The 22097-nt window shown below is 52.1% G+C and overlaps 7 protein-coding genes across 7 annotated transcripts; 3 read left to right on the top strand and 4 right to left on the bottom strand.

Annotated features, from left to right (window-relative positions):
* Positions 1–19: 19 nt before the first annotated feature.
* On the top strand, positions 20–6476 carry QC764_303330 (uncharacterized protein). The gene is made up of 3 exons (XM_062945452.1): positions 20–804; positions 911–6135; positions 6197–6476. The coding sequence occupies exons 1-3, from the start codon at positions 497–499 to the stop codon at positions 6226–6228; spliced, it is 5565 nt and encodes a 1854-aa protein (XP_062801435.1). The 5' UTR covers positions 20–496; the 3' UTR covers positions 6229–6476.
* A 1467-nt stretch (positions 6477–7943) lies between these two features.
* On the top strand, positions 7944–10213 carry QC764_0050300 (uncharacterized protein; the record flags this gene model as incomplete). Its single annotated transcript, XM_062940405.1, is given in 3 exon segments — positions 7944–8736; positions 8941–9449; positions 9458–10213. Coding segments are annotated over 3 exon segments (1395 nt in total). The 5' UTR covers positions 7944–8606.
* Positions 10214–11235: 1022 nt separating this feature from the next.
* Positions 11236–14879, top strand: QC764_303310 (uncharacterized protein). Its single transcript, XM_062945451.1, has 3 exons — positions 11236–11417; positions 11474–13332; positions 13387–14879. Exons 2-3 carry the CDS (start codon positions 13143–13145, stop codon positions 14586–14588), a joined length of 1392 nt encoding a protein of 463 aa, XP_062801433.1. The 5' UTR covers positions 11236–11417; positions 11474–13142; the 3' UTR covers positions 14589–14879.
* A 157-nt stretch (positions 14880–15036) lies between these two features.
* Positions 15037–18578, bottom strand: QC764_303300 (uncharacterized protein). Its single transcript, XM_062945450.1, is given in 5 exon segments — positions 15037–16691; positions 16744–17783; positions 17835–18013; positions 18068–18390; positions 18405–18578. 4 exon segments carry the CDS (start codon positions 18357–18359, stop codon positions 15383–15385), a joined length of 2820 nt encoding a protein of 939 aa, XP_062801432.1. The 5' UTR covers positions 18360–18390; positions 18405–18578; the 3' UTR covers positions 15037–15382.
* Positions 18579–18747: 169 nt separating this feature from the next.
* Positions 18748–19861, bottom strand: QC764_0050270 (uncharacterized protein; the record flags this gene model as incomplete). The annotated part of the gene is made up of 2 exons (XM_062940404.1): positions 18748–19418; positions 19639–19861. The coding sequence occupies 2 exons, from the start codon at positions 19859–19861 to the stop codon at positions 19285–19287; spliced, it is 357 nt and encodes a 118-aa protein (XP_062801431.1). The 3' UTR covers positions 18748–19284.
* Positions 19862–19886: 25 nt separating this feature from the next.
* On the bottom strand, positions 19887–20504 carry QC764_0050260 (uncharacterized protein; the record flags this gene model as incomplete). Its single annotated transcript, XM_062940403.1, has 4 exons — positions 19887–19976; positions 20000–20195; positions 20269–20326; positions 20417–20504. The coding sequence occupies 4 exons, from the start codon at positions 20502–20504 to the stop codon at positions 19887–19889; spliced, it is 432 nt and encodes a 143-aa protein (XP_062801430.1).
* Positions 20505–20603: 99 nt separating this feature from the next.
* QC764_0050250 (uncharacterized protein) lies at positions 20604–21982 on the bottom strand (the record flags this gene model as incomplete). Its single annotated transcript, XM_062940402.1, has 4 exons — positions 20604–20724; positions 20790–20894; positions 20976–21561; positions 21619–21982. 4 exons carry the CDS (start codon positions 21980–21982, stop codon positions 20604–20606), a joined length of 1176 nt encoding a protein of 391 aa, XP_062801429.1.
* Positions 21983–22097: the final 115 nt, after the last annotated feature.

The following is a 22097-nucleotide window of genomic DNA, read 5'->3' as shown; positions in this document are numbered from 1 at the left end:
CCAGCCCAGGCCTAGCGCCGCTGTTGCAGCAATCGCCAACTCCAGGCGACTCCGGTATCCATCCGCCTGGCACATTCAATTTGTTCTTCCCTGTGCCTTCTCTCTGTCTGTCTGTCTGTCTGTCTGTTGCCTGCTGTCTGTCACCTCCTTCGATACACACTCGTTTTAGACGGCTCTTTTTTGGCACATGACGTTCGTTTTTGTTTATACCATCCCACTTAGCGCATCTCTCAGTGTCTAAATCCCGACATCTCGGGCCCGTTGTTGGCTCCTAGCTGGTTTGTTTTGCTGCTGCTCTCGACGCTGGCGAAACAGGGGGTGATTTTGGTCTAGTATAGCAACGAATTGCTTGGAACCTCGTCTCGTTTTTGCGTCTTCGACACGCATCGACGCACACACTTACGCCTGTCAGAAACAACACAACGACGCGACATATACCGCCCTGACGGATCAGCCCTGATCACGGCCGGCTTCTGACAAGAGCGCCGTCGCCATCATGGCTCTCAACCTCCCGCCCATGGGCGGGAAAGACGGAGGGGCCCACACACAACCGTCGTTGCCCTCATTGCCCAACCACCTGCAGTCCGACAGCCATGCCACCTCCCACTTTGCCAGTCGTTTCCACGTCGGCCTCCCCATCACACGCCTCTCCTCGCACGGCTTCATTGCCCTCAACACCTTCTCGACCTCCAACAAGGGGGATGGCACCAAGGACGGGTGCGCCGCGGCTGCTGCTGATGATCTCGCTGAGAGGGCGCTGCTTCGGTTGGGACACCGATCAGAAAACCAGGCCGTCTTATTCCTGTATGTTGCTTTCCCGTTGCTCCTTTTTGCCGTTGTTGGTTGTTGTGTTGTCTTGACTCGTAAGAATAATGGCGCGCTGCTTGATGGCTGACATTGGTTGATACAGAGGTGAAACTGGATCTGGAAAGACCACTGTTCGCTCGCACCTTCTGACCTCGATTTTGAACCGGTCGTCCACTCCCCTGTCCCAAAAAATCTCTCTCGCCGCCTATGTCTTCGACACGCTCACCACCACAAAGACCGCGACGACGCCAACCGCGTCCAAGGCTGGTCTGTTTTACGAGCTCCAGTACAACACAGAATCCACCACGACCCCTATTCTTGCCGGTGCCAAGCTCCTGGACCACAGATTAGAACGGAGCAGGATAGCGGATGTTCCCACGGGTGAGCGCAACTTCCACGTGCTGTACTACTTGTTGGCGGGTACGGGCCCGGCCGAAAAGACGCATCTTGGCTTCGATGTGCCGGCCACGCACAGATGGAGGTACCTTGGTCACCCAACACAGCTCAAGGTTGGAATCAACGATGCCGAAGGTTTCCAGCTCTTCAAGACGGCTCTGAGGAAGCTCGAGTTCCCTCGGAGTGAGATTGCCGAGCTTTGCCAGATCATGGCAGCCATTCTGCACATTGGCCAGCTCGAGTTTGAGACGTCGTCTAGCACAACGGTGACTGGTGATGAGAGTGGTGGTTTCTCCCACGAAGGTGCTCAGACGTCTACTACGGTCAAGAACAAGGATGTTTTGGGTATTGTTGCCGCATTCTTGGGTGTCAGCTCAGTGGAGCTTCAGACGACTCTTGGGTACAAGACCAAGATGATTCACAAGGAGAGAGTCACGGTCATGCTCGACCCACAGGGCGCGAGAGGGAATGCCAACGAGCTCGCCCGGACGCTCTACTCGCTTCTGGTGGCCTACATCATCGAGACGATCAACCGCAAGCTCTGCGCTGATGAGGGCACGTTCTCCAACACCATCTCCATCATTGACTTCCCTGGCTTCCAGCAACAGTCTACCACCGGCTCGACCTTGGACCACCTTCTCACCAACGCCGCCAACGAGGCTCTGTATAACCTTACCCTCCAAAACTTCTTTGACCGCAAGGGGGAGATCCTCGAGACCGAAGAGGTGGTTGTTCCATCAACCAGCTACTTTGACAACTCGGACGCCGTCAAGGGCCTTCTCAAGCCCGGCAACGGCCTCTTGAGCATTCTCGACGATCAAACCCGCCGACACCGCACCGATATCCAGCTTCTCGAGAGCTTCAGGAAACGCTTCGAAGGCAAGAACCCAGCCATCCAGGTCGGTGCCTCCCAAGCCAAGCTTCCCGGTTCCAACTTTTACACCACAAACGATGCCGCCAGCTTTGTTGTCAAGCACTTTGCCGGCGAGGTCGACTACCCGATCAAGGGGCTGGTGGAAGAAAACGGCGAGGTCATCTCTGGCGACCTGATGAACCTGATCAGGCAGAGCAAGAGCGAGTTTGTCGCCCGTCTGTTTGGCCAAGAGGCGCTGCAGACGGTGGTGCACCCTCAGGAAAGGCAGACTGTCATGCAGGCGTCTGTCAGCTCCAAGCCGATGCGCGCGCCCAGTATCATGTCCAAGCGCGGGCGCCCAGGTGCGGCGCGTCAGCCTCGCGTTTTGCCTGTTCCTGAAAGAGGAGATGCCTCTGATCAGGGGAGTGAGATTGGTGAGGGCAAGGGAGCGGGTTCTGTCATGGGCTCGGAGCAAGGGGCGTCGGGGCAGTTTTTGGCTGCGCTGGACAATGTCACGCGTGCTTTTAATGCTCCGGGCACGAACTGCTACTTTGTTTTCTGTCTCAAGCCGAATGATAGGAGGATCGCGAATCAGTTCGATACCAAGTGTGTGCGGGCTCAGGTCCAGACGTTTGGTATCTCTGAGATCAGCCAGCGGATTCGGTCTGCTGATTTTAGCCTGTTCCTGCCGTTTGGGGAGTTTTTGGGACTTGCTGATGCGCAGACGGTGCTGGTGGGGAGTGAGAGGGAGAAGGTTGAGATGGTTGTGGAGGACAAGAGGTGGCCGAGTAATGAGGTGGCTATTGGTGCTACTGGTGTGTTTCTCAGTGAGAGGTGCTGGTTGGAGATTGCCCAGCTGGGTGACGGCTTCTCGCAGGGGCCGTATACGGATGGCGGAGACGGGGTGTCTAACCCTTTCCTGTCCAAGGAGCGGCTGCCATTGTCCGCGGGCGCTACTCCAGGTAGCATCCCAAGCGAAAAGAAGGCCGGTTACTTTGGCAGCAATGATGTGGATGCAAGGTCCGACGCTGGGGTCTCGGTCATGGGCAACGGCGACATGTTCCAGAACCTTGAGACGAGAGAACAGATGGCGGAGCGTGGCAACGAAAAGACGATGGAGGAGGTTGAGGTGTACAAGGACAGCCCGAGCCGCAAGCGTTGGGTGTTTGTCGTGTACTTCTTGACCTGGTTCATTCCTGACTTCTTGATCAGATGGTTGGGCCGCATGTCACGAAAGGATGTGCGCATGGCATGGAGAGAAAAGTTGGCCATCAACATGATCATCTGGTTCTCTTGTCTTGTTGCTGCCTTTTTCATCGTCGGTTTCCCCATGCTTATCTGCCCGCGCCAGCACGTCTACAGTCCCGAGGAGCTTTCGCGGTATGATGGCAAGGACGACAATCCCGCCTATGCTGCCATTCGTGGCCAGGTCTTCGATATCGGTGCTTTCTACCCGCGCCATTACCCTGGTAGGGATGTTCTCCCTGAGAAGATGCTCAAGCAGTACGGCGGCATGGATATCACCGGTCTGTTCCCCGTGCAAGTCTCTGCTGTTTGCCAGGGCCAGTATGGCGAAATCGATCCTGCTGTCCAGCTAGACTACCGCAACACCAACCTCACTGGCTCTGCCAACATTCTTAACCGCGAGGATACCAACTGGAAATACCACGACTTCCGTCACTTCACCAACGACAGCAGACCGGATTGGTTCTCGCAGCAGATGCGTATGCTCCGTGATTCGGGATACAAGGTTGGAAATATCGGTTACTCGGCCGAGTATGTCCGCACACTTGCCAACAAGGGTGAGGCCATTGCCATCCTGGACGGCCGTGTCTACGACATGACTAGATACCTGAAGGGTGGTCGTGGCCAGAGGAATCCTCCTGGTGAACCCGAGCCTACTGATCGCGAGGCCTCCGAGTTCATGCACGAGCAGGTCGTCGGTTTATTCAGCGGACGCTCTGGCGAGGATGTCTCGGCCCTCTGGGAAGGGATGGATCTTGACGCTGGCATGAAGAGCAGGATGCGCTTGTGTCTCGACAATCTCTTCTACGTGGCCGATGTCGACACACGTAGCTCGGCGCAGTGCAAGTTCTCGGAATACCTCGTCCTGTCCATCTCGATTTTGCTGGCTTCCGTTATCGCCTTCAAGTTCTTTGCTGCTTTGCAGTTTGGTACCAAGAATATCCCAGAGAATCTCGACAAGTTTGTCATGTGTCAGATTCCGGCTTATACCGAAGACGAAGAGTCTCTCCGTCGTGCCATCGATTCGGCTGCTCGCATGCGGTACGATGACAAGCGCAAACTGTTGGTTATTGTCTGCGATGGTATGATCATCGGTCAAGGCAACGATAGGCCCACCCCCCGTATTGTCCTCGATATCTTGGGTGTTTCTGAGACGGTCGACCCTGAGCCCTTGAGCTTTGAGTCTTTGGGTGAAGGTCAGAAGCAGCACAACATGGGCAAAGTTTATTCTGGTTTGTACGAGGTCCAGGGTCACATCGTTCCTTTCCTGGTCGTCTCCAAGGTCGGCAAGCCTTCTGAAGTCTCGCGACCTGGCAACCGTGGCAAGCGTGATTCTCAGATGATCATCATGCGCTTCCTCAACCGCGTCCACTACAACCTTGCCATGAGCCCTCTCGAACTCGAAATGTACCACCAGATCCGCAACATCATTGGCGTCAACCCGACCTTTTACGAGTATTTGCTTCAAATCGACGCTGATACCGTTGTGGCTGCTGATTCGGCTACCCGCATGGTCTCCTCCTTCCTCGACGACACCCGTCTCATTGCCGTGTGCGGTGAGACAGCCCTGACCAACGCCAAATCGTCCTTCGTCACCATGATCCAGGTCTACGAGTACTACATTTCTCACAACTTGTCCAAGGCCTTCGAATCCCTCTTCGGCTCCGTCACCTGCTTGCCCGGTTGTTTCTCCATGTACCGCATCCGCGCCGCCGAGACGGGCAAGCCGCTGTTTGTCAGTCGCGAAATCATCGAGGGCTACGCCACCATCCGTGTCGACACGCTTCACATGAAGAACTTGCTGCACCTGGGTGAGGATCGCTACCTGACGACGTTGCTCCTCAAGTACCACTCCAAGTACAAGACCAAGTACATCTTTTCCGCGCACGCCTGGACCATCGCGCCCGATTCCTGGACTGTGTTTTTGTCCCAGCGCCGCAGATGGATCAACTCCACCGTTCACAACCTGATGGAACTTATCCCTCTGAATCAGCTCTGCGGCTTCTGCTGCTTCAGCATGAGGTTCATCGTGTTCATTGACTTGATGTCCACCATTGTCCAGCCTGTCACGATCGCCTACCTCGTCTACCTCATCGTCATGGTCACCCAAAAGGCGACCGTCATCCCTGTTACCGCCTTTGTCCTTCTCGGAGCGATCTACGGCCTGCAGGCCATCATCTTTATCCTCCGTCGCAAGTGGGAGATGATTGGGTGGATGATTCTGTACGTCCTCGCCATTCCCGTGTTCAGCTTTGCCCTGCCGCTGTATGCCTTTTGGCACATGGACGACTTCAACTGGGGCAACACTCGTGTCATCGCCGGCGAGGACGGCAAGAAAGTCGTCATTTCCGACGAGGGCAAATTCGACCCGAGTTCCATTCCAAGAAAGAAGTGGGAGGAGTATCAGGCTGAGCTTTGGGAGGCGCAAACTTCGCGCGACGACGCGAGGTCGGAGGTGTCGGGTTTTTCGTATGCGACCAAGCATCCTGTTGCCGTGTCGGAGTATGGGTATGTGCCCTCCCGCCCGGTGAGCACGACGGGGTATCACCAGAACCAGAGCCGGATGAGCCTGGCGGCGTCGGAGATGCTCATGGCGGGGAACAGGCAGAGCCAGTTTGGGGGTAGCCAGTTTTTGGGTGTGGGTGCTGGGAGCCAGCAGGAGCTGGAGATGACGAACCTGGCGGGGATGCCGAGCGATGAGGCGTTGCTGGCGGAAATTAGGGAGATTTTGAGGACGGCGGACCTGATGACTGTGACGAAGAAGCAGATCAAGATGGAGCTGGAGAGGAGATTTGGGGTGCCGCTTGATGGGAGGAGGGCGTTTATTAATTCGGGTGAGTACCTCCACTGTTTTGTTTCCCCCCAAATGATGATGTGAGGCTAACAAGATGACAGCCACTGAAGCGATTCTCTCTGGGAACTTGTAAAACTGAACTGAAGATGGGGAGGGTGGGGGGGTGTTAAACTGTTAAAACTAATCATATAATGTTTTGCATATCATTTTTTTGAAGTTCTTGGGGCGCGAAAAGAAAAAGAAGGATATGTTTTTTTGAGGATTTGTCTTGTCTCTCTGTCTGTCTCTGGCTGTCTCTGGCTGTCTATCTCTAAGGATTTCCTTGTTATATTCGTCTTTTGGTTATGTGATAAGGGGGTTTATTTTATCATTGATGTGTGGGATGTTGTTTTATAAGATACATAGTTATTATTCAAAAGATTTTTTTGGTTGGGTTGATTCTGAGGGGTAGATTTAGAGGGTTGATGTGAGAGGTGAGATGTGAAGCTTGAAGTGTGAAGTGTAAAATAATTTGTGGATGGTTGTGGAGGGTTCGTTTTGGGTAGGTATGTTGGACAACCCCTGTGTGATGGTGTTGTAAGATAATGTTGGGAGGAGCGGACTGGCGGCTTGTTTCTGCCATGGCGGTATCATGAGAGCTTGTAGAAGGTGGGCGTGATGCTTGCAATGAAGGGGTACCTATCTGTCAGATGTGCATATTGGAAGAGTAAAGCTTAGAACTTGTGGTCTTCACGGAACAACATCAGTAAATTTTTCCTATTGCGCATTGGGCATGGATACCTAGGTACACTCTCCTGTCCCATTGCCAGTGGTGATGATGAGATGTTTGATGACTGTCAAAATCGCCAACAAAGTGACAAAACTGAAGGGGAACTCTAGATAATGGACACCAATGGCGGCTAAAAATGCAGACAGCTAATTTTACTACACCAAAGAAATGACACATTGGAACACCTTTGAAGCATGGCAAGTCCAATCGGGGGATGATGAGATGTATTGTTGCAGAGCGTCTCCCATCGGCATGCGCTGGCCACTCAGGTCAGGTCGGCACAACTGTCAACCCTGAACTGCTGCGCCTCACGCTGCGGGTCATCAATATCAACCCTCTTGCCCAGCTGAGCTTCTCGACTTGCAACCTCTGCCGATGAAAGGGCTGGAAATGAGGGTGACGTTCAGAGAAAATAATCCGCGCTCCTTCTCGAGGTCAACCTTTCGAAGACGTTCGCATGTGTTCTTTTAACAAAAAAAGCCCACTTCAGCCCGGCTCAGTCAATCGAATCAACTCACACACATGATGTGATTGGTGATACCTACCCATCTTTACCGCTGCATTAAACACACCGCAACTTATCTTGCAATGTCGGTCGACTTCGTTCCATACGCTTTCTTGCTTGTCACCTTTCCTGAAGGCCAAGCTTTGAAACAGCAAAAAAATCAAGGCAAAAAATGTTTGTGAATATATGGCGATGTTGAACGTGGTTTCGTCAATCACAGTGGTACTTTAGCACCTCTGATGCTCTCTGAGCCTTTTCTGTACCTTGAAATGGTCTCCTTCAGGTAGAACTGCTCAAGCTACGCAATAGGTAGGTAGGTACTGATAGTAACAATAGTGTAGCTAGCTGGAGTCCCCCAGATCTCTCCCAGCTGCGGTGGGATTTTGCGCCGGTTTGGCACATAGTGGCGACATTCCAGGTTGGTACTGACCACGCGGGAGATGCTCTCGCAACAACCCCAAGTCCCGTCACTGAGATGGCGGTGATGTGGTGCAAATTCATCCTCAGTTTTCAGGGCGGGATTCTCGGGGAGGGGGGGGGTGAGATGGATGAAGGAAAACGTATCGAGCAGCCACTTCTTTTCATTCCTTGAACCCTCACCAGATCTGTTCACATTCTCTTCCCATCTTCACCCACCACCATCACTACCTTCACTTGCTTCTTGGCAGATTCGACAACTCCTCATTTCGGCTCTATTTCATCGTCTTCTGTCTTTCCGCCAGCTTATTCTAACTACCGTCTTCATTCTGGATTCGCTTCTTTATTGACAATCCGGGTCTCAACACGGCTCGACACGCCTTCAATCTTTGAATTACGCCTTCATCTCAAAAGCAAAGTCCTCATCTTTTAAATACCATGCCTTCGGTCTAAATAGCGTGGGGTCTGCTATATTGAATACATTGTTTTACGCCTTCCCCAAGCGACACGCCCTCTACACATACGCACTTCCCATTCCAAAGACACCAAAGCCACCATCACTCTTCACGGCTCATCTCAACGACGCCAAATCTATTCTGCTCTTTCAAAGAGACCACGCCTCCATCCCAAAGACATCACTTTTCTTATCATATTGATACCCGCGAACACATTCAACCTCACTCGACAGTTCCTGTTCATTTTCTACCTGGACCTGGTAGAGTCCATCGTCGAACATTGTCCGGTTCCCTCTCCAATACTACCAACCTGGAACTCGGCGCACCAATCTCAGCAGCTCACAGTGACTTCACCCAAGATCAACATGTGGCTTGAAAGAGCCCGAGGTGAATTGACAAGGAGCGAACTTGTCGAACTTCTTACGGCTATCGGAAAGCATCTTGCCAATCATAGAGAGCAACCGGGAATCCACACACTGTTGGAGGGCGCCTCACGTAAGTCACCTGCGATGCTGAAGTTCAGGACGGTGACTAACGGAAGTCCAGGTCCTTCTTCAAGCGTTTCCCCAGCTACGGCCAGCTCTGATGAGAGAACATCACCTTACCCTAAGAGGCCTCTGCCATTGCCCATCTCTCATCACCAACGAGGAAAGCCACGTCGCGTTAGCTACAAACGGTCCTCGCGCTCCCCTACCTCAGCCCGGACAGACAAGGACACCGACCTTGCCTCCCTTATCTGTATGCTGTGTTTGGAAATCGGGAAAACTACCCCCTTCAAGTATAAAGCCGATCTTGTCACACATTTGCTCAATTTTCACCTCAAGAACCACTGTCAGTGGGAGTGCCCCCAGAGCGGCTGCGGCAAGCCGTTTGACTCCACTCATGGGATGAAAGAACATCTGAAGGAGGCTGGCCATGAAACGATTCACTGTGGGAAACTGGAAGACTTACTGCAAGACTGCAAAACTGCATTATGCCCACATGTAGTCTTTGCATGTGGTGCAAAGGTTTGCAGGGAGGTCTTTATAGTATCCGACCCCTCCGAACCTGCAAGAATTGCTGCAACCGCTAAAGACTACTGCAAGCACATCGCCAACCACATCGTCGTAGGTCACGAGTGGTCTTTTTCGAATCGTTTCCGGAATCTGATGCGCCAAGATGGTGTGATGAGGCCTTCACGGCTCGGGGCAACAACGTGGAACACTTCAGTTGGCAGCCGCATACCTCATTCGTGTTGAGGAAGGTGTTGGAGACTCGCCATTTCAATGCTCAGGATATTGAACTGTTGGTACTCTGGGCTGGAAAGCTCGGCTTCGGATCCTACTCCCTACCCATCTCGCCGATACCGACAGAGCCACCCTTGGGCATCTCACTTCCTAAAGGAAATGAGAGCTGTGCCTGGTGCAACAAAAGTCCCACTGCTTTATTGCCCCCCCACAGGATTCCTTTTCACGGCTTCAGTTACTCGCAGGCCTCTGAGACCCCGACTGGAGTGGCTTCACTACCGGCATCCAGTCATGTTGAGTTTGTGGCTGCTCAAAATGAGATGGGCCGATCGCTTACAGGCATCAAGGGCAATCTAGAAGGCTATCCTCTGGGCGTTAGTGCCAGCTTTGTTTCTGGCCAGACCGCGGTTCCCGCTGGACATGGTCAACTGTACATGAACTATCCCCCAACCTCCCAGCAGCCTTCTACAACTCGGCCGACTTCCTTGATGGGCGACATGCATACACCTCATGAGCCACTATTTGGGATCAACGACCCTCTTAATGGCCTTCCCCTGGCCGGCACGGGCAGCTTATTTTATGCCGGTCAAACTGCTGGTGCGTTTGGAATGCGCACCAACGATCCCTCGGCCTCCCAGCAGGCTTATACATCTCGGCCGGATCTAGTGGTGGATGAATATGATGCATCCCATGAAGTGGATCAAGAGGACACTCCAGTTTGGACAAGGAACACCTACGACCACTGATCAGCGCCTGGCTCTCTGAAGAAAGCTCTCGACATTCAACCCTTCAGCATGTCGTCGCACCTCTTGCTTCGCCACTGCACCTCTTGCTTCACCGCCGCATCTACTTCTTCGCCATTGCACCTCTTTCTTCGCCATTGAGGGTGCCTTTTAGACTTCGATAACGACTTTTCTGACGATCCTTTTTCTTTTGCAATTTCTTTGGGTATAGGGAACTGATGGGTTTGAGTCTGGGTTTTGGGCATCTTATCTGAGCATTCCACCTTTGATAGGGGTATGCTACATGAGGTAGATATGAAAAGAGGGCTGATTATGACTATCGTTATGAATCACCGGGAAAATCCAAGGGTGAAAGGAATAATATCTCATAGGTATATTTGGGTTTTATATAGATGGTTAGGCGCTTGCTTCTTGTTCAATGCATTGCCTTGTTTTGTTTTGTTTTCCTTCTTCTGCTCTCTCAGATCCGCTGTCCAATCCTGTTGGTGGTCGAGATGAATGACTAACGTTCACCCTTGGGGTTTTGTCGATATCGTCATGGTTGGGCAGTGCCGAGCATCCGAGTTATAAGTTTGGTAGGATAGGTAGGTAGGTATGATGAGAGAAGTAAAAGGTCTGGATTTGTCTTGTCGGACTCGGGACGGGTTGGGCTGCTAGGCATGATCTGACAACATCAAGGAAGGTAGGCAGGTAGGCTTGAGACATCGCAGGAAAGATTGGGCAGAGGAACAGAAAAGGGTCGCACGGCCGTATGTCGGTGGCTTAGTGAGGATTAGAAGTCTCGTTCATGGATGAGTGCGTAAGTGGGTGAGCCATGGGTGAGTGCGCAAGTGAGTGAGCCATGTGTGAATGAGTTCGGGTGGGTGCTTTTGACGGGAGGCTACTGTAATCACTGAAGGATCGGCAGTTGAAGAGAGATCAATATTGGTGTCAGATGTAGGTATGTTGCTCCGTCCGGGGAAACACTTGTGCTGTGTAAGCGAGGCTATCGAGGTTGTGGATCGGACGCGGAAGAGATGGAGATGGTGGAATGAGGGGTTTGAGATGGTGATGGATTACACTGCTTTGGAGTCGGAGGCTGGCTGCATGAGTTGCGGTAGTTGAGTGATGTGCGAGTTTATGGAGGGAGACTGAATGAATGAGGTCAAAGGAGGGCTTGCTTCGAGGGCAGGCACGAGGGAGCAACCCAGCCTGCTCATTTCCAGTGGTCAGTACCTATTATTCCTTCCAGCCATCAACTTTATTGACAGCGGCTTCTATTAGACCTCACTTCTTCAAGATCAACCGCCAGGACAGTAGATATACCCATTCCTTGCGGCTACTGTCGCCACTCATCAGACTAAGTCTTTCAGCCTCGACCAAATCGTCGTCCGCACTGTTACGTTTGACACCTCCTCAGCTCAGCTCTCGAGGAACTTTTCACATCACCTCCTGTGTGAAAAATGCGCCTGGAAATAAGTGCCGTGTCGTGTCACATTTTTGGAGCATTTTCCGCGAGTCCCTTCACCTGCACCTCGGACATCGGAGACTGAAGGCCGATTCACCAGCAGTAGCTGCTGTATGTGTCATTTCTGACAGTAACAAGCTAACAACTACTGTGCCCGTCAAATAGATGAAATCTCGCTCTCGTCATCATCAGTTGAACGACCATTCGCAATCTGATATTTATTAGCCTGGGTTCTGGTCGTCGTCAAAAATAGAGGGGAACCCACCACGGCGGTTAACCCACGATTGGGCGAGCTTCCCCCATTGCCGCTCGCCGCTAAAACCTACCAAGATTGCCGCCGATGCAACTTCTCGAAGCGCAAAACCATCACCACCAGAGCTGCATCACCGCTCTCTCCCAGCTGAGAAGTTACGAAACACCAATGTCTTGGAATCCACGGACCTGGACCACCGGAGTGGAGGGACGGACGATCTACTGATCTGCATGTTCCCGCACCAACTTCGGAGGAAAACAAAAACCTCTCTGCTACCCCTGCATTTGGCGGCGTGTTTCAACGGCAGCCAAAATCCAGGGGTAAACACAAAAAAAGAGGAGAGTCGATCCATTGGGAATGACGGGATGACGTCGCACAACCAAGCAAACGGACTCCCGCAGCTCCCACCCCGCGATTGTTAGCCCCCCTTTTGTGATATGCAGGCGGATGGCTCAGGTTCAAACAGTGGCGTTGAGAGGTGCCGAGGTGGTCCAGGAGGTGGGCGCCAATCATAAGGGGTTGTTTGCTCACGACAAACAAACCGAGTCCTTTACAGCTGGATTCTTTTTCTGACTGTACGCTGTGTTGGATGGATGACCCCTGGGGAAACATCCCGACCCTACCTCCGGACCGGTGCTCTTGGAGGGCTACGCCGGGAGGATTTACATGTAAGTGGCAGGGAGGATCTCGGTACCTGCATGCACACAGTATGGATGCACAGGAACGTGAGGTAAATTTTCCGGTCCCTTGCTCTCGTGGTAGGGATCCCTTCGTTGGTTGCACCCCCTATCATTGTTGCGTTGGTTCTCCTCGGCTGTTTGTTTGTCATACTGCGTGTGCATCCTGTTGTATAAGACCATAGTTGGTCCCAGCAGGTCGGGTGCTTGCTTCCTCTCTTGTCCCTCAGTCAGTCCTGAGACTCTTTTCCCTCTTTGACACCAGGCTGTCATTCATTCTTTTCGACTCTGGAAGTTCTACTAGTGCTTTGACAAAAGTATATCTCTGGTCATTCCTTCGCTTCGCTTCAGTTTGGAGCATCAAGAGCCAGCCGTTCCTTTTTGGTTCTTGTTTCTCCTTATTCTTTCACAGTCTCTTCGACAGAGACAATAGCCTGGATTGTTGATCATCCTCTTGACGCCTCGACCTTTTCAGCGCCAGTCATTTCGACTCGACTTGCAAACCTCGGCAACTGGCCTACAGAATATCACATCCTTAGAGAGCCACCCACCAAGATGCGGTCCAACCTCTTCATAGCCAGTCTGGCTACCACCTTTGCCTCCCTGGCAACAGCTCACACAGTCCTCACCACCGTCTTCGTCAACGGCGTCAACCAAGGTGATGGCACTTGCATCCGCATGTCCAAGAACCCCGACCGCGCCACCTTTCCCATTGAAGGCATCAACAACGCCAACATGGCCTGCGGTATGTCTCCCCCCTTTGTCCTTCTACTTCCCGAGTATCTAACCCTCCCCCCAGGCCTCGAAGGCGCCACCCCCGTGGCCTTCACCTGCCCAGCACCCGCGGGCTCAACCCTCACCTTTGCCTTCCGCGAATGGGCCGACGAGCCCACCAAGGGCGCCGGCCCCATCGACCCCTCCCACATTGGCTCAGTAGCAATCTACCTCAAGCAAGTCTCCAACATAGCCACCACGAACCCTGCCGGCGGCGGCTGGTTCAAGATCTACTCCGACGGCTATGACTCCTCTCGCAAGCAATGGTCAGCAAAGAAGCTCATCGCGGACAAGGGCCTCCTCTCCTTCTCCCTCCCCTCCGGCTTGCCAACAGGTTACTACCTCGCCCGCTCAGAAATCCTCGCCATCCACGACATCTCCGGCTCAGGACCTCAATTCTTTGTCAACTGCGCCCAGTTGTTTGTGTCGGGGTCCACCACGGGAACGGTGTCTATTCCCTCGGATAAATCAGTCTCCATCCCCGGCCATGTCAAGTACTCCGATCCGGGAGTTACATACAATGTTTATGAATCCAACCCTGATACCAAACCTTACAAAGTTGTCGGGCCTGCTATTTTCCGTCCATCTGGTCCTGGCCCCAGCACAAACGCTAAGCAAACCGACGGTGTGATCCCAGCGGGTTGTATTCTCAAGAACGCGAACTGGTGCGCAAAGGAAGTGCCGGATTATAGCAACGAGAATGAGTGCTGGAAGGCGAGCGATGACTGCTGGGCGCAGCTGGATAAATGTTATACTTCTGCGCCGCCGAGCGGCTCAAGGGGGTGTAAAGTCTGGCAGGAGAAGAAGTGTGACAAGATTGTGGATAGTTGCCGGAGTGGGGATTGGAAGGGGCCGAGGAATAAGGGGCAGAAGGTGGGGAGTGAGAGTGAGAGTTCGGCGCCCGTGCCGGGGAGGATTCCCGGGGTGGGGGTTAGTCCGGGGGTGGAGGAGCCGGGGGTTGTGGTCCCTGAGCCGGAGCCGGTTGAGGGGGGTGATGGGGGGTATGAGGGTGGGAATGGTGAGGGTGAGGAGGAGGAAGAAGAAGAAGAAGAGAATGTCCCTGCTCCCACCACGACGAGAGAAGCGGTGGTTGTGACACCTGTTCCTACTACGCTTGTTACTAGGCCTGCGACTACTACTGAGGCTGCGGCTCCGGTGACGACTGGAGGGGGAAAGAAGGGGTGTAAGAAGAGTAAAAACTATAGGAGGAGGGCGGGGAAGAACTAGGTGGGTAGACTTTTTGGACTCGTCGTCAGGTGTTCAACTTTTATCTTTCACTTCTATTCTCACACTCCTTAGACACTCTTAGGGCCTTTTTTGTCATCGGTGTTTACTTTGATCATTGGGAGGGATGGGATGGGACGGGTTGGCTTTCACTTCTTCAAACATACTTATCTTCAGTTGTACATTTGCTTTTGGGACGGGTTTTATGACGGATAGGACCAGGTTCGGATAGGTCTGGCAGATAGATTTTAGGAAAAGAATAAGGAAAAGAAATGACTGTTATGACATGCATGATGTTTCTTCGTGTCCAAGATATGTAAACACTGGTGTCATGAAAGAAAGAACTATGATAGTTGACCAGTCTTTATCAGCCCGCCAGTCTTGTCCAACAATGGTCCAACAATGTGACCTCATAGCCTCCCTCTCACCATACACATACAACATTGCAAGTTGAAGAATGATGAGTTGTACAACACACAATGCTCTGTGAAGCTAACAGGCACTAGTAGCTACAAAGCTATGGCAGAGATAAGTTATGTACCGAAAAAGAAAAAATTACATGCCTACCAGCTAAACAGAAAGCTAAATGTTGGCAAAGACTACAACCAACTATACACACCACCCAGTATTCTTCTACCCGCATTAACCTCTAGCAAACAACCCGCCGACCATAAATACCACCCATAAAACACACAGGATATCTTGCCCAACATACCCCCATTAACAAACCATAATGTTCCCCCACAGGTATCTAGCAACACTAGCACCTCATAACAAACACCAAGTCCCCTCACCCCTCAAGAAAGCAACTTCATCACGTCCGCCATCCTCGTCTCCTTCCTCTTCTCCCCCTTCTTCTCCCTTTCCTGAAACGCCTTCCCCACCAACTCCCTCTTCTCCGCCTGGATGTCCAGCACCCTCTCCTCCACCGTCCCCTCCATCACCAACCTCCACACCGTCGTCTCCCGCGTCTGCCCCAACCGATGCACACGATCCACCGCCTGATCCTCAATCGCAGGCGCCCACCAGCTATCTGCCAAAACGACAGTATCAGCAGACACCAAGTTCAATCCCACACTGCAAACCGACAAACTAGCCAGCATGATCCTTGTGTTGGGGTCCTCGTCAAGAGCCTTGATAGCCACGTCACGTTTGGTGGCGTTCATGCTGCCGTCAATACGAGTGTAGGTGTACCCAGCCTCGTCAAGCTGACGCTGGATGACATTGAGGAAGGAGGTCCACTGGCTGAAGATGATGACTTTTGACCCCTCCTTCTTCAGGGTAGCTTGCAAAATCTTGAGCAAGGCTTCGGTTTTGGAGCTCTTGGTCTCACGGTCGAGGTTGTCCACCTCCATTTCTTCGATGCCCTTTTCAGGTGCGGGCTCAACCAAGTTGTCTTCGGACAGGCTAGCCCGACACATAGGGCACTTGCCCTGGATTTCAATCACCTTGGAAATGCAAGGCCGACAGAAAGCATGCTTGCAGTGAGTGATGACCGGGCTCTTCATGGCCTCGAAGCAAACAGGACACTCCTCTTGGCTTTCTATGAACAATTGGAGGGCCTGCTGCAAAAGGGCGCGGTTCTTGGCGTTGAGTGGCACGACATCGTTGTCTTCGAGGAGCTGAAGAAGGTCGGTGATGCGATCCTTGCACAGTGTCCAGTGATTGCAGCTGTGGCATGTTAGTGCGAAAGTCACAATACAAACAGACGAGAACACACACGTTTGGCGAAGACGCAAAAGTCTCTCAAGCACACTCTGGAATCTATTCTTCTCGGCACCAGGCCCTTTCTTGCGGCTCTGGAAATCCCTCAGCGCGCCCTGCGCTTCAGAAAGCAAAGCGTCATATTTCTTCTTCTCATCCTCCCAGAAGGTGATACGGTGGATGTACTCGGTCTTGGCCGGAAGCTTGAGGTCCACAAAATTCATGTCCTTGAGACGACGGAGACAAAGATCGTTCATAAGGTGCTGAAGAAGAGACACGGCGCGACGCTGCTTAAGCGCTAGAGGTCTACCAATCACCATGTTGAACACTTCTGGTTGCTCGATACCACCAGTGATGCGGAGGAATCTAAGCAGAGAATGCAGATCTCGGATGTTGTTGATGCTGGAAATAGTTAGCAACAGCTCGAGAATGGGCACAGCATCAAACAACATACATGGGGGTTCCCGTCAGAACCCATCGTGACTTCGCCTTGAGCTGGCAGGCGGCCAAAGCAGCCTTGGTCTTGGCGTTGCGAATGGTGTGACCTTCATCGAGAACAATCCGGCGCCACTCAATCTGAGAAAGCGGCCCTTTGCCAGAAGCCTCGCTAGCCAAGGTACCATAGCTTGTAATGACAACACCGTACTCCTTTAATGCCTTGGAAGTGGTCTGCCTGGTCGTGCCGTGATGGATAAGAACCTTGGGGGCGTCCTTCTCGTGGACATGGCGCTGAATCTGTTGCTCCCAGTTGCTTATTACGCTCACAGGTGCCACAATAAGCGTGATTCCGGGCCCTCCAGTCATGATCAGACTGATGATTTGCAGAGTCTTGCCTAAACCCATATCATCGGCCAGGATTCCTCCTGACAGAAGAGAAGGGGGCGTTGCAACGGTGATGTTGGTGCCAAGATTGTTGTAGTTACCCTTGGCATCGCGTTTCCAAAGCTGTACCGAGTCTGGGGAGCCAGGTTGCGGGAAGGTTGAGTTTTCCTTCGCGGTCAGCCAAGCAAGACCTTGGAGCTGATATGGCAGCAATTTGGCCTTGATGGACTTGGGTTGCTCAGCTAGGGGCATTTGTGAGAGCTGCTCCTCGCTTAAGGCCAGCGTCTGGACAAAACCTCCACCAGTTGGCCGAACATTCACGGACTGACTGGCCTTGGTGAGGTCCTCTAGAGTGGTTTCCGGCGCCGGAGCCGGAGCCGGAACGGGCAATCCCACGGCAGACCTGTCGCTCTTCAAACCCATAGATGGACGCCGTTCATTCTCCGAATATTGACGGCGCAGCTCATTCTCGGCAGCCTGACGCTGTAGCTCATTCTGCTTCCGGGTAGTCTTCAACTGGGTGGCCTTGAGCAGCCTGTCTTTCTTGAGACGGTCCTCCAAAGCAAGGCGACGCGCGGGGTGGCTCGTCCCGTAGATGTTGATCTGGACTGGGCATTCATAGTATTCTTTAGGCCCGCTGACGACAACCTCAATGTCAATGTCTCCAGCGTCCTACAGTTTGTTAGGGGATATCGACAAGCTCGTGGGCCCGGGAAGACGTACCATGTATGGAGCAAGCTTGGACGCGACATTGCGGGGAATGTGACCGACTTGCCTGCCAAACACATTGTCGATGCGAATGGCATTTTCGTCGTATTGGTTGGAGGGCTCTCGCTTGGAAACAACGACCTCGCCAATCGTCACGACACCATTGTAGTATCTCACACCGACAATTTTTGAGGCTGGCGGAAGCGTGTTAGTAGGCCTTTTATACTGATGGGGCAGAGTGTACCTACCAAAGCCACCGTAGAGCTCCAGCTGTTCATCGTCAGTTTGAGTGAGCGGCTCATCGTCAGCCTGAGTGAGGGCGATAAGCTCAGCTTGCTCGGGAGGACTAAGGGGAGGATTCTGGAATGCCTCTCGCTCGGCGGTTGTGGGCTGCGAATAGCTTGGCGGCTGCGAAGAAGTTGACGGCTGTGAAGAAGTGGACGGTTGCAAAGGAGGTGAGGGCTGCGAAAACGTGAGACGCAGGGCTTTGGCGGGGGGCGTACACCCGCTGTCGTCGGTGGCACGTTTGCGAGGCGGCATGTTGAGTTCGAACGCGCTAGACGCTAGACGCCAGACGCTAGACGCCAGACGTAGCGAACTGCCAGTGCAGTGGCCTCGTAGCTGAAGAGAAGCACAAGCTCGGGGTCCGGCGAAAAGGAGAATAAAGAGGAGTTCGGATAGCAGCAAGCCCCCACGAAACTCTAAATGCACAATTGGGGCGGGAAATGACCCAAGTGTGAATGACGTCGCAGGTCGACCGGGGTCGCAGTTTCGACAATTTGGAAGCTGTCACTCAAGCGCAAGTGCCAAACGCGAAAATTTGGTGGGGCTGACGCGCAATCACGTGACACTAAGCCTGTTGATTAAGAGCCTCCTTCAATATCACCCCCTGACATGTTGGATACCCAAGTTCAATTGGAAGATGTAGTCGCTATATGTCGGGATATAGTCAATATTCCATAGAAACTAGTCTTCTAACCTTGCAGATAACTCGATTAGACCTTAGAGAAGGCCGAAAAAAACACCTATATCCAACTCCTCGGCTCATACGCGCTCATGCACGACTTCGAGGCCGATCAAGCGTAGAGGCATCATATGTTTCCTGTGCAGGCCTTCTTTCCAGATCCCTTGGGGTGCTTTGGGTGGTCATCAGGATGGGGCTGTCATCTGGTCTGGCCAGAGGTAAAAAGATCTATTATGTATTTGCTCGCCCGACCATTGAGTGTGAGTCATTGTCATGTGGTTGAGTCGACATGGATCTTCTGACAGTTTCGTCATATAGTCGTCTGGGAAATCCGCTAATGGATAAATAACTTGGAGAAGTTTTGCCTGGTGTAGGCGCGCGAAGGCCAATGGAGAGGCGAACAGGGCCGGAAGAGGCTCTTTCAATCTCGACCTCGACCTCGAATTTTCCGCTTCTGCACATCTCGGTCCACATTTTTTGTCTGATGGCAATCTTTTTGGTTTACTCTTTACGCTGGCGGTAATCGGTCTGAAGCAAGAAATGTGGCTCAAAATCGGGCGTGATACGGCTGAAAAGCAGAGTGCCGAGGGATTTGGCATCATCGCTCCCGGGGTCGAATCTGCAGCGGATGGAACCTGTCGTGGACATTTTAGTAGGTTTTCACTTAGAAATCACAACGTCCAGAAAAAAATGGCAAAGATGGCGTGATTTCAGCTTCCAGTCATGAAGCTTGTTTTCGGGGGGATGCGAGGTCTATGGCACTCGTCTAAAACGCCGGCATAAATCGAGCTGCAGGATGGGTGTGTCTCTCCAAGGTGTGGTGATATGGGAAACAATGGGACAGCTAACACATACCTTTGCAAACACGGCCCTTGATCACAGGGCCTTCCCTCTCGAGGCAGAATGAGCTTGCAATCAGCCTATCGGCCGCGTCTCTCAGTTCGAGGCTCCCTTTGGCACTTAGACGAGTTGTTGTCTCCAACATATCTAGTTGGTCAACCTTGTTTAGACCCAGTCTTATATCAAACATAACATTGAGTCTGATATAGCGTGCCCGGTCTTCGGGATTGTCGGTCATGGCGACATGCGCATAGTAAATCGTCTCAGGCCTCCTCACTGTTCAGTTGGCCCTGAACCATATCGAGGATGATGTTGACCAAGTTGCGAAACCCCCTTTTTGTTGGCTGGGGGACCTGGGTAGTTACAGCATCCTTACTGGTACCCGACCAGTTCCGAGAGATAGCAGTACATCGGGCTGTTGATATTGGACATCCTTCCATAGAATCTGACGCTTATGATGAGCAACCCAAGCGGGACAATTGTAATGCAAACCACCATCTACGAAAGATTTCCCAGTAGCAGATTGAACATACGGCTTGAAGTAGGGAGGTGCAGCCGATGTTGCCAACGCACTGTTGTGAGCAGGGCGATCAATAAACTAATCATGTGCGAAATAAGTGCAGATTGAGTGAAAGGGGGACTTACGCTTCCCAGACCTTTATCTCATTCTTGGGATTTGCTGAACGCAGAATTTCGTAGTTCACTATGATCAGTTAGTACCTTAATTACCTGAGGCACCTAGCTGGGGTATGTTCCAGAAGGGAAGAGCAGGCAAAGAACGAATGCCACATACGCCTAAACTTCTCGCATTCGGGGCCGGTGACGTTGTAGTTGGTTAGCAGGATCGGCTTGTGAGACTTCCCTGATCGCAACTTTGACATGCGACCGAGATCCCTGTGTTTGTCACCAAATAGTAAAGAGTCCTCCCCCAAGACTCCCTGCACCCCTTCTTTGAGAGGTCTTGTCCTGTACCAGCTGCTTCACAGCTTTTTCAGTCTTCGGGGGGTGAATGCCTTCCCGAAGAGGTCCTTGAAATCGCGTATGCACTCTGATACAGCAAGATTTTTTACGCCCAGGCCGAGAGAAACGATTCCTCCGGTGCTAAAGAGTTCACAGTTAGCTTCACAATGCCTGATGGTGGCAAGCTGAGAGCAATATGGACTTACCTGGTACCCACAATCAGATTAAAAAAGTTTTGCACGGTGATGTTGTTGAGAAGTTTCTGTAGTTCCTCCAGCATGATCAACTTAACAAGACCCCGTCCACCGCTTCTGATAAATGGAGATTGTCAGTGAGTGTACATGGAACAGGGCCATGAGAGGGTGTGATGTAAGACTTGCCCATCTAGACACAAAGTGCGTATTCCAGCACCCTCTGGCTTGAACCTAATCTGAACTGGATCCCTGTCCCAATTATGCGTGTGGCGGTGAAAGGGGCAATATCTGACGAGCATGATGTCCCGTTCTTTATGATCACCAAGGGCGCTAACACACTCGGTGCACAAAATATGCCCACAAGGCAAGACATGCTCTGGAACGTTGTTCATGCAGCAAAAACAAGTCCCGTGGCTGACATTTTCCGAGTGGGAGAGCTTTGAGTTGTCGTCATATAAGCGCTCCAAGTGCTGAAGATGCTTACCCCATGCATTGTCCTTTTCGCTTCCGGCACGTGGGAGCTCTTCCATCATCTTCTTCAGCTCTGCACCGAATCCATTAAACCACCCCTCGAACTGGCCGTCAGTGATGCTTGGCTGATATGGCCCCTTCTGAAATATTTTGCCATTCGAGGCCTGGTGACCCTTAACATGGGCAAATCGGATGTTGCAGCACGTATAACCGTTGCTTTCAAAGCCACAAGGTAGCCATTTGTCACAGAGCTCTTCAAAAGCCATTCTCACTGGTTTGCGAAACGTGCTATTCAAGAGGTCCTTGATTGTCCCTGCAATATCTGTCAGCGAGTTACTAAATTACCTAACTCAGAGATCAAACTTCTCACCTGTGAGATTGTTCCGAGTGATAACAAGTGTCATACAGGATGCGAGCAGGGGCTTCACCTTCTCCAGGAGCTGGCGCTCGGTGTTGGGATATCCCATACTACTCATTCCGTTGCGAACGGCGAGTACAAGGTGTAGCTTATGGCCCTTAAAGTCGTGAGGCATGAGGTTAAGGTGTAGGGCCTCCTTGACAAAGTCGAACGGCTTATCGAGGTTCTCTGAAAAGTGATCGTATGCGGCGTTCATGAATTGGTAGAGCTTTTCCGCATTAAGCGCCATACGTACGGACCTCTTCTCTTTGTGCGAACTCGTGGCCCTGTCTCTAATTGTGTTGTAGAGTTTACCGATTTGTTCATCGATCTGCATATATCATCCTTTGGTTGGAATACGAACAACTGTAATGGACTGGTAAAAGCATTCGAGAAGCTCTTTTACGGACTTCACACTGTGGCCGCTGAGCTTTAGCCCCTGAACAATTCTG

This window comes from Podospora pseudoanserina, chromosome 3, assembly GCF_035222485.1.
Source record: "Podospora pseudoanserina strain CBS 124.78 chromosome 3, whole genome shotgun sequence".
Taxonomy (NCBI): Eukaryota; Fungi; Ascomycota; class Sordariomycetes; order Sordariales; family Podosporaceae; genus Podospora; species Podospora pseudoanserina.
Note: the sequence above shows the minus strand (reverse complement) of the source record. Positions and strands in the feature narration are given on the sequence as shown.

Excerpts from the sequence above, each read along its gene's own strand:
- QC764_303330 (XM_062945452.1), top strand. The coding sequence starts at position 497 with ATGGCTCTCAACCTCCCGCCCATGGGCGGGAAAGACGGAGGGGCCCAC. Across the intron at positions 805-910 it reads AACCAGGCCGTCTTATTCCT|AGGTGAAACTGGATCTGGAA; the intron begins GTATGTTGCTTT and ends TGGTTGATACAG. Across the intron at positions 6,136-6,196 it reads GAGGGCGTTTATTAATTCGG|CCACTGAAGCGATTCTCTCT; the intron begins GTGAGTACCTCC and ends ACAAGATGACAG.
- QC764_303310 (XM_062945451.1), top strand. The coding sequence starts at position 13,143 with ATGCGGTCCAACCTCTTCATAGCCAGTCTGGCTACCACCTTTGCCTCC. Across the intron at positions 13,333-13,386 it reads CAACGCCAACATGGCCTGCG|GCCTCGAAGGCGCCACCCCC; the intron begins GTATGTCTCCCC and ends CCCTCCCCCCAG.
- QC764_303300 (XM_062945450.1), bottom strand. The coding sequence starts at position 18,359 with ATGCCGCCTCGCAAACGTGCCACCGACGACAGCGGGTGTACGCCCCCC. Across the intron at positions 17,784-17,834 it reads CCAAGCTTGCTCCATACATG|GACGCTGGAGACATTGACAT; the intron begins GTACGTCTTCCC and ends AACAAACTGTAG. Across the intron at positions 16,692-16,743 it reads GTTCTGACGGGAACCCCCAT|CATCAACAACATCCGAGATC; the intron begins GTATGTTGTTTG and ends AACTATTTCCAG.